This window comes from Musca vetustissima, unplaced genomic scaffold (assembly GCF_032173495.1).
Source record: "Musca vetustissima isolate MV318-11 ecotype Yass unplaced genomic scaffold, APGP_CSIRO_Mvet_v1 utg66135, whole genome shotgun sequence".
NCBI lineage: Eukaryota > Metazoa > Arthropoda > Insecta > Diptera > Muscidae > Musca > Musca vetustissima.
This window is the reverse complement of record NW_026880830.1, coordinates 224,946-235,791: the sequence shown is the minus strand read 5'-3', so window position 1 is coordinate 235,791 and position 10,846 is coordinate 224,946. Positions and strand designations below refer to the sequence as shown.

The window sequence follows — 10,846 nt, the reverse complement described above, 5'->3', positions numbered from 1 at the left end:
TTAGAACAGGATACAACAATACAATTAAATAATTTATAAAAATTCCCTGAGATGGCGGTTGTCTTTTAGCAGTAGTATTAGGTTGGGGAAAAATAAATTCATAAGGCCGGTCGTCGAAAATGCGGATAAAATCGGAGAAATGATCGAAGTTGACTGGCATGTTAGCAGTCTAATATCGCCCGGGAGCTAAAAATCGACTATAAAACTGTTTTAAATCATTTACGCAAAGCTGGGTTCAAAAAGAAGCTCGATTAATTCCATTCAATTAACAGAAAAAAATAGGATGGATCAAATTTCCATCTGTGAAGCCTTGGCCAAACGGAAGGAGAGAGACCCATTTATTAAACGGATGGTGACTGGAGATGAGGAATGGATCACATACAAAAACCCTGTGCGAAAACGATCGTGGTCAAATAGCGGTGAAGCACCTCAAACGGTGTCCAAACCAGGACTAACGGCCAGGAAGATTCTGCTACGCATTTGGTGGGAATGGAAGGTGATTATTTATTATGAGTTGCTTCCATATGGCCAAACGCTAAATTCTGATCTCTACTGTCAAAAACTGGACCGTTTGAAGATAACAATTTACCAGAATTGGCCAACAGGAGAGGTGTCGTGTTCCACAAGGACAACGGTAGGCCACACAAATCTACAATTACTCGCCAGAAACTTCAGGAGCATGGTTGGGAAGTTTTAATGCATCCGCCATACAGCCCGGTCTTGGCACCAAGCGATTATCATTATTTTCTCGCATTGCAAAATTTTTTAATGATAAAAAATTGGTTCGATAAAAAATTGGTTTGGTGAAAATCGACAACTAGAGTTTTTTTTTCAAATGACCTCTATGAGAGAGCATTATGAAGTTACCTTTAAAATTACACCAAATCATACAACAAAACGGTGCATATTTTACCCAAATCGAACATTCCGAAGCATGTAAAATAAAGTCCAATAGTTCATATAAAAATAACGGATTTCTTTTTCCCCAACTTAAACTTTAATTTTTGGTCTTCTTTTAAAAGGACGATGACTCTACGAAACTCTTCAAACGAAGATTCGAATACTTGTCAGTGTATTTTTTGGTCCTAATAATAATTAAACCTATTTTTTATGCCTTTTTTAACTATCAAGAGTTTCATCAATCTAAAATATAAAAAAGTAACAAAGCAACTGTAATGTAAACATATTTTTATTAGCATCAATGATGTTTTTAGTATAAACATACTACTTTAAAAACTATCACAGTTTTTACGATATATTCATTTAATAATTATAGTAGTAGCTATAATCGAATTTGCCAAATTTCTCGTACTTGTAGCCATAGTACTTTTCGAAAGTATCTTCGTAGTAGATCATGGCATCCTTGAAGTACATGTTGGGAACAAAGAATTCGTATTCATCGATTTCGCGATCGAATGGATAGCCGAATGGCATTTCATCGATGTGACGTACACCAGAACCAATACCGCAAGAGTAGTTGTAGTTGAATGAGTAGGGTTCGTAGGAAGCGGTGTATGGGTAGACGAAGAAGAAGAATTGCATTGGCATACCCTTTTCCCAACCACGAGGCAAGATCAAACGATCAGGGAAACCGCAGTGAGGTTCAGAATAGTCCAAGGCGAATTCGTATTTACCTTCATAGGCCATCATAACGAACTTGTACAATTCAGTGTAGGTGGTGCGATCATCAGTGGTCCAATAGAAGTCCTTGGAGCTGCGCTTGAAGGTGTTAACACCAGATTTCAGTTCATAATAGAATTCATCGATTTCAATGAAGTTTTCACGGTTCTCTTTCAATGACAACACACGGCCATGTTCGTCGAATTTAGGGCCCAAAAAGGCACGGACAACAACCTTTTGATCCTTATCCGATTTAATGGTGTATTCGAAATCGAAGTCTTTGTGGTTGAGACGCATTTGACGAGCCAACAAAGTCTTATCCCACACGAATTTTCCATCAACGAAAGTCATTTTGTCGTTCAACAAGTTGGTCACATCGAAGTCAACCAAATCGAAGTAGGTGACCAGGTCGCTGACCTTAACATCTTCAATTTCAACACCGGGGAAGTACAATTCCTTGTGGGTGTAGGGTTCAATGTATTCGTAGAATTCGAAGAAGACATCGGTGATCTTCTTGTAGACCATGTAGAACATGGGATCGCGCATCATTGTTTCGTAGTTCAAGAAGACATGAGGATAGACTTCGAATTCACTGTCATCAATGTGGGCAAGGTACATATGGGCATACATGTACCAGAAAGTAGCGAAATATTTGTCGTAGTTGTCAATGTTACCTTGCATCATGTCACCGAGATATTCAATAGACTCAGGTTTGCGCATATCAATGATCTGGCCATCGTAAGTCTTGAAGTAACCTTGGGTGATGATTTCCTCAATACGGCTGAAGAAGTTAATAATGCCATACATGTAATCGAAGTTACCATAGGTCTCATATTCGTAATAGTTCTTGCGGTAAGAGTAGCCAACGCCATTGTAGTTGATCAATTGAGGATCATAACCGTATTCAACTTCAGTGAAGAAGGAGAATTCAGGAATTTCACCATAACCATGGGACAAACGTTCCATGTAGTACCGGGCGAGCAGTTGACGTACAACATAGAAATAGTATTCACCGCGACGATCCTTCTTCAAACCGAATTGTTTGCCATCCAAGTAGGGGAAATAGTCCATGTTGAAATAGTACCAGAATGAGTTCCATTCCAAATCTTCGGTGAAGTAAGACAATTCGGATTCCTTGTTAAAGAAGTAAACATCACGGGTGTAATCAACAGGCATGTAGAACATCTTAACATCCTTGATCATATCCAAGTATTTGGAGTCCTTGTTGAACATGTACATGTTGTCGCGCATCATGAAATGATCTTCGGAGTACCAGTGTTCACCCATACCCATGAGTTTCCACCATTGCCACATCTTGAAGTCCTTGGTGTAGAAGTATTCGTAGTTTTTGAATTCCTTGAAGTAAACGGAGTAGTCCTTGTACATGAAGTCCTTGTATTCCTTCTCGTACATGATGTATTTGGTCCAAACATCAAAATCGAATTTCTCAGCTTCGTAGATGAATTTGCTGTTGAAGAAGTATTGAGGGAAGATTTCATAGATGGCGGGCAACATCAAGCCTTCGAAGTCGTCACGGTGGATAACAGCCAAAGTCAAGGCTTGTACGAACATGCCTTCGTTGGCATACATGCGGGCCCAGCAGACATTGCGTTGGAAGATTTCCCAGTTCTTGGCATAGTAGAAGAATTCGAACAAACCATACATCTGTTCGAAGTGAGTGTAGGCCAAGGAACCGAAGTATTCGCCTTTGGGCAAAGTAACGCCATACTTGAAGGCTTCATAGTATTTCTTCATGTATTCGCTTGGTTTCTCGGGGAACTGTAAACAATGGAGTATAAATGCATTTGAAGATTAAAAAATTATTTTGATTTACTTACCACATAATCGTCTTTGTTAAAGGTGAAGGTCTTGCCCAATTTGATATATTCCTCGAACATCAAAGGATCTTCAACACGGTAAACGATTTCGAAAAGGAATTTCTGCTTTGCCAAGAAATCCTTGTCAGCATATTTAGTGACTGGCTTAGGATAGGCATTAACTGCCACTAGACCAACAATGGCCAATAAGGCAATGACAAGTTTCATGTTTCTAAATTATTGAGATCAGAACTATTCGGAGGTTGTACAGCGATCAGCAAATGACAGCCAATATGCTAGGACTGTTGATGTTTGCAAAATCGCAGCATGATTTTATATCATTGACATCATTCGAATTGTAGAGTGATTTTAGTGATATTCGAGCATATGTTCAATATGTATGTATGTATTTGTTTGCATAATTTTGCTTATTTTGTTTGATAACTTCTAGATTCTTCAGAAACGTATATGGTGATAAGTTATTTTAGTGTCGTTGATTTCTCATCTCTCATAAAAATAGTATGAGCTAAATTGAAAAAACGATTTCAAATAATATTGATAAGGGTTTTTGCTATTCTTTAGATTTAATTTGGTTAGATATTGTTTTTAAATTATATCTTGGCGTGTATAAATCAAGATCAAAATGATGTCAACTCATATGGGTACTTGAAGTCCTAACCGTACCGGGGATATATGTTTGTCACGTGCAAAATGGTTGGGTTCATACTTACTGAGATTAGAATCCTTATTTTCGATAATGAGCTTACAACGAAGTCTCTATTTTTAATCATAATACACGGTTCATATATTATCCGATGGCGATGAAAATTTGTCAGATTTATTTATTTGTTAGAAACCAATTGACATTGTAATGTTTACGTTGTACCGAATTTTGTTAACCCACTGGGTTTAAATTCAACTGACTTGGTAGATATTTTATATTTATATTCAGCTTTATGTTTTTAATGGGTGAAAGATATATTTTGATTCTGGAAGTCAAAATTTTTTTATAATTTAAAAAAAAATTAGCAAATTAATCTGAAGGTGGTGAAAATACAATTTCCAATGGAGTTTTCTTTTTAATTTGTATATATATATATATATATTATATATATATATATATATATATTATATATAGCCTTTGAAACAAGATGTTCCTAAAATCTTAAAAACGAATTTTTGGACATATGCCGACAATGTCCTTATCCACCATAATTTTCGAGGCAAAATTTCAGCGACTTGAAATAAGGATAAAATACCACCGGAAATTATTGAAATGCTATTTATTTTCATTATAAGAATGTATGATTAAAAATATAAAAATATATGTTTTTTTCAAAAACATTATTTCAAAGAGGATTTTGCAGGTCATTTTATATAATTATATGGTAGAAACTTTATTTTATTCAAAATTTCAATCATTCCTATTATTATAAATAAACTTTAGGCCTATGATATATATGCAACTCTCACAAACTTTGTTAATATCGATGTAAATTATAGTTGTATATGCTATGTAATTGGTTGTACAGTAAAAATCAAATTAAAACTCTTTTAAAAGAAATTGCCTGAAAGAATTTACTTTTCACATAATTCAAATCTGAAACTTTCATTGAGCCTAGAGTACATATGAAAATTTAATTGATTTAATTTATAAAAATGACTAAGCAAATTTGCATAAAAAAACAAGAAAATTATATTTATGAATCAACATTTAAACAAAAACTTTAAATTGTGCATAATTAGTAAATATGTGTTTAAGGTTATCACAAATAACCTGCAACAGATGTTCTAAACATAGGCGGATCTTTAAAAAATAAAGCATTAACATTGTTATCAGAGTTAAACTTAGAGAACACAAATAAAATATTGTGTGCAACTTATCACGTTCATTTAGAACTAAAACAACAACATTAAATAGCCCGCTTACCTATAAAATGCCCTGTTTAGACATAAGTCAGCAGTAGTCTTTTGGTATTGGATGTAATCCAAGTATCATTTCTAGTCAGTGTTTAGTTATTGATCTCAAACGAAGCCGAACACCTTAGGAACGACCACAATGAAATTAGCCATCGTTCTATTGGCTGTTGTAGGCCTGACAGCGGCCACTGTCAATCTCCCAAAATACGAAACCAAATATGCCGATAAACAATTTTTGGAAAAACAAAAATTCCTTTTCGAAATCGTTTACCGTGTTGAAGATCCTTTGATGTTCGAGGAATATATCAAATTGGGCAAGACCTTCACCTTTAAAAAAGATGATTATGTGGTAAGCAAATCAAAATTTTTTAATCTTCAAATGCCTTTAAACTCCATTGTTTACAGTTCCCCGAGAAACCAAGCGAATACATGAAGAAATACTATGAAGCCTTCAAGTATGGCGTTACTTTGCCCAAAGGCGAATACTTCGGTTCCTTGGCCTACACTCACTTCGAACAGATGTATGGTTTGTTCGAATTCTTCTACTATGCCAAGAACTGGGAAATCTTCCAACGCAATGTTTGCTGGGCCCGCATGTATGCCAACGAAGGCATGTTCGTACAAGCCTTGACTTTGGCTGTTATCCACCGTGACGACTTCGAAGGCTTGATGTTGCCCGCCATCTATGAAATCTTCCCTCAATACTTCTTCAACAGCAAATTCATCTACGAAGCTGAGAAATTCGATTTTGATGTTTGGACCAAATACATCATGTACGAGAAGGAATACAAGGACTTCATGTACAAGGACTATTCAGTATACTTCAAGGAATTCAAAAACTACGAATACTTCTACACCAAAGACTTTAAGTTATGGCAATGGTGGAAACTCATGGGTATGGGTGAACACTGGTACAGCGTTGATAAGTTCATGCTACGCGACAACATGTACATGTTCAACAAGGACTCCAAATACTTGGATATGATCAAGGATGTTAAGATGTTCTACATGCCTGTTGATTACACCCGTGATGTTTACTTCTTCAACAAGGAATCCGAATTGTCTTACTTCACCGAAGATTTGGAATGGAACTCATTCTGGTATTATTTCAACATGGACTATTTCCCCTATTTGGATGGCAAACAATTCGGTTTGAAGAAGGATCGTCGCGGTGAATACTATTTCTATGTTGTACGTCAATTGCTCGCCCGTTACTACATGGAACGTTTGTCCCATGGTTATGGTGAAATTCCCGAATTCTCTTTCTTCACTGAAGTTGAATACGGTTATGATCCTCAATTGATCAACTACAATGGCGTTGGCTACTCTTACCGCAAGAACTATTACGAATATGAGACCTATGGCAACTTCGATTACATGTATGGCATTATTAACTTCTTCAGCCGTATTGAGGAAATCATCACCCAAGGTTACTTCAAGACCTACGATGGCCAACTCATTGATATGCGCAAACCTGAGTCGATTGAATATCTCGGTGACATGATGCAAGGTAACATTGACAACTACGACAAATATTTCGCTACTTTCTGGTACATGTATGCCCATATGTACCTTGCCCACATTGATGACAGTGAATTCGAAGTCTATCCTCATGTCTTCTTGAACTACGAAACAATGATGCGCGATCCCATGTTCTACATGGTCTACAAGAAGATCACCGATGTCTTCTTCGAATTCTACGAATACATTGAACCCTACACCCACAAGGAATTGTACTTCCCCGGTGTTGAAATTGAAGATGTTAAGGTCAGCGACTTGGTCACCTACTTCGATTTGGTTGACTTCGATGTGACCAACTTGTTGAACGACAAAATGACTTTCGTTGATGGCAAATTCGTGTGGGATAAGACTTTGTTGGCTCGTCAAATGCGTCTTAACCACAAAGACTTCGATTTCGAATACACCATTAAATCGGATAAGGATCAAAAGGTTGTTGTCCGTGCCTTTTTGGGCCCTAAATTCGACGAACATGGCCGTGTGTTGTCATTGAGTGAGAGCCGTGAAAACTTCATTGAAATCGATGAATTCTATTATGAACTGAAATCTGGTGTTAACACCTTCAAGCGCAGCTCCAAGGACTTCTATTGGACCACTGATGATCGCACCACCTACACCGAATTGTACAAGTTTGTTATGATGGCCTATGAAGGTAACTTCGAATTCCCCTTGGACTATTCTGAACCTCACTGCGGTTTCCCTGATCGTTTGATCTTGCCTCGTGGTTGGGAAAAGGGTATGCCAATGCAATTCTTCTTCTTCGTCTACCCATACACTGCTTCCTACGAACCCTACTCATTCAACTACAACTACTCTTGCGGTATTGGTTCTGGTGTACGTCACATCGATGAAATGCCATTCGGCTATCCATTCGATCGCGAAATCGATGAATACGAATTCTTTGTTCCCAACATGTACTTCAAGGATGTCAAGATTTACCACAAGGATGTATTTGACAAGTACTATGGCAACAAGTACGATAAATTCGGTACATTCGATTATAGCTATTATTACAATTATTAAGCGATATTGAATATGTGTGTTGCATAGTTACTAGAAGAATCGAACTAATAAATAAAAATAAATAAATATCAATTGAAATGTAAAGCCATATGGTGTTTTAAATTTTTTGGTACGTGTGAAGTTTTTATAGCCATTCATTTTCCCATATGAACATTAGACAACAAAGCAAGTAGTTTATCGACAAGAACTGTAGAAATAGAGGCTGTAAACTGTCCTCAGTGAAAAATACACGTTCATTTTGCCTTCTTTAATTTTTTTGAAATTTTAAAAGGGTATAACTTTTAAACTTATAAAAATGAGTTAAAGTCACTGCAAATAAAGTCATAACATTTTGTAATGAGGTTTTATACCCACAGATTAATTATAACCGTAAAGTGATAAAAATCTATGAATAATTAACATGTGAATTTGCAGCTTCATCAAATCAAGTAAAAGTTTCATTGATATACAGATCCCGGCCATTCAATTGAAATCATTTTAAACCATATTGTTTTTTGAATTCCAAAATCTAAAACTGTTTGTCAGATTACTTAATAAAAATTGTATAAAGTAGGGGAGACTGGGGCACCTTCGGCACTTTCTTTTAAGAGCTCTATATCTCAGTACTTATTCAACATATATAACAACTTTATGGCTGATTTTTGTCCTCTGACACTTAATTATAAAAAATAGTACCAAAAAGATATAAAAAAATAGTATTAGTTAAAAAATTTTACAGTTTTTTAAAAAAAGTCAAATTCGCCGAATGTGCCCCAACCCGGGGTAGCTTCGGCATTTGATGGGGCACATTCGGCACCATAGTCATAGCCGGGTAATTGTCATCGCTATCAGTCTGGTTGAAATTCTGATCCTCTAAAGGCACTATTAGGTTTTAATACGCCACACAATATTTGAATTATATAGCTTTATTTTCGAGCGGCGGACGTTTACATCTCAAGGTCGCACACACCATCAGAAATAGGGGTTTTCTATCGCATTTTCGTCAATACAAGCACGTTTGATCTTATATATGCAATTTCGAACCATATTAAAGGATTAGTTTTAAAAACAAACTCAAAAACCTTTTACGGAAATAATATTGCACAATCTGTATATGGCCGAATGTGCCCCACTTTGAAATGCCGAATGTACCCCGAATGTACTTTTTTTATAGTTTTTTTCATTTTTTTCGATCAGATTTGTAAAAAGATTATATTTTTAAATATTTTTATAATAATACACATCGTAGTTAACCACTTTTTAATAATATTGTCTTAAAAATTTTAAAAGTTTTATACACGAAATACTTACGAAATGGAATTGAAATATTACAGAAACATCTATAAAAGTACAAAAACCTATGTATCTAAATAAGCTTATTAGCTAAAAATTTCAAACTTTGTGTCAGTTATTTATTTCGATATTCGATACCTATGTATCGAAACTAGTGATGTACGGTGAGAACTTCATATCGAAAACGCGATTGCCGAAGGTGCCCCGATGCCGAAGGTGCCCCAGTCTCCCCTACAATCTGTTTTATATATCCTCAAAACAAAAATTTATATGAAATGTTTTTTCGAAGATAAATACTACACCTTTTTTAGATGTTAGTCAAAACATTTCAATTGCAATTCGAAAATTTCATTTGTAATTCGAAAACTCAATTTGTTATTCATAACATTTCTCTCGTAATTCGAGTATGTAATTTGTAATTCACAACGTTTCATTTGTAATTTTAAACTTTTCGTATGAAATTCAAAAAATTCCATTTGAAACTTAAAAAATTTCATTTGTAATTCGAATATTTCCATTTGAATTTCGTAGAGTTTCATTTGAAATTCAAAGATATCCATTTGAAGTTCAAAGAATCCATTTTGAAATTCATAACATTTCACTTGTAATTCATAAAAATGTCAGTTGTAATTCATAACAATTTATTTCAAATTCATAAATATTCCTTGTGCGTTACCAATAATATTTTTCGAATTTAAAATTAAGTGTTATGAAAAACAAATGGAATGTTATGTATTTCAACTCAAATGTTAAGAATTTCAAATGGAATTATTAAAATTTCAAATTTCAATTTTAAATGGGCTGGTAAATGAATACCAATGCATGTTAAGGTTTGTAACTTTGCAAAAACGCTGTTTGGAGGAAAACGCGTTTAAAGTTTGAGAAGCCCTCTTGCTGTCACCTGATGCTAACACATTAAATCGGCTATATCTTCAAAAATTGTTGAGATTTTCACTTGAAAATTGGTAGGGATATTCTTGAATTAGTGTAGCTTCAAATTAAATAAAAATTAAAAATCAAATTTTTTTGAAACCGATAACGGGTGGGGTCCCTCTAATAGAAAAAATGCCGACATAGTCATTCAAATGATAAAAGTTGTCATTGTTTTTTCAATACTACATTATGAACTTAAACGTTATTTTTCATTTTCTGATTTTTCCATTGATTATATATCAATTAAATTATACATATATACATCATAGGATCGCCGACGACTAAGGAATATAATATATACTGTTTGTATTTATAAACATCTATATTCCATTTCTATATTCAGAATAATTATGAAATTTGAAAAGTTTTATATATATATATATATATATATATAGAAAACTATTATTTCTATCTTATCAGTTAAAATATATTGGACCAAAGGTCATGACAATTTTGTTTTTTCTCAAGCATAAAAGACGGCATACTCTCCAAAAATCGAACAGTTTACGTATAACACAAATGGTGATTCGTACAATGAGAGTCGTGTTCATACTTTTGGCCCTTGTGGGTCCTATTATGGCCATAGATGAGCATATCGATGGACCCGAAGATATATACAAACAAAAATTCTTATTTGAAATTGTTTATCGGGTCGAAGATCCCTTAATGTTCGAGGAATACATAAAATTGGGTAAAAGTTTTCTATATCACGAGAATGATTATTATGTAAGTATAATGTAAAT

At 34.7% G+C, this 10,846-nt stretch overlaps 3 protein-coding genes across 3 annotated transcripts in view; 2 read left to right on the top strand and 1 right to left on the bottom strand.

Annotated features, from left to right (window-relative positions):
• Nucleotides 1–1,256: 1,256 nt before the first annotated feature.
• On the bottom strand, nt 1,257–3,665 carry LOC133326681 (arylphorin subunit A4-like). Its single transcript, XM_061535303.1, has 2 exons — nt 3,459–3,665; nt 1,257–3,399 (listed from the first exon to the last, which is right to left on the bottom strand). Exons 1-2 carry the CDS (start codon nt 3,663–3,665, stop codon nt 1,264–1,266), a joined length of 2,343 nt encoding a protein of 780 aa, XP_061391287.1. The 3' UTR covers nt 1,257–1,263.
• A 1,831-nt stretch (nt 3,666–5,496) lies between these two features.
• Nucleotides 5,497–7,898, top strand: LOC133326693 (arylphorin subunit A4-like). Its single transcript, XM_061535313.1, has 2 exons — nt 5,497–5,706; nt 5,763–7,898. Exons 1-2 carry the CDS (start codon nt 5,497–5,499, stop codon nt 7,896–7,898), a joined length of 2,346 nt encoding a protein of 781 aa, XP_061391297.1.
• A 2,739-nt stretch (nt 7,899–10,637) lies between these two features.
• Nucleotides 10,638–10,846, top strand: part of LOC133326680 (arylphorin subunit C223-like) — a 144,279-nt gene continuing 144,070 nt past the window's right edge. The window contains exon 1 of the mRNA XM_061535302.1: nt 10,638–10,829. Coding sequence (XP_061391286.1) covers nt 10,638–10,829 — 192 coding nt within the window. The remainder of the gene's footprint in view (nt 10,830–10,846) is intronic.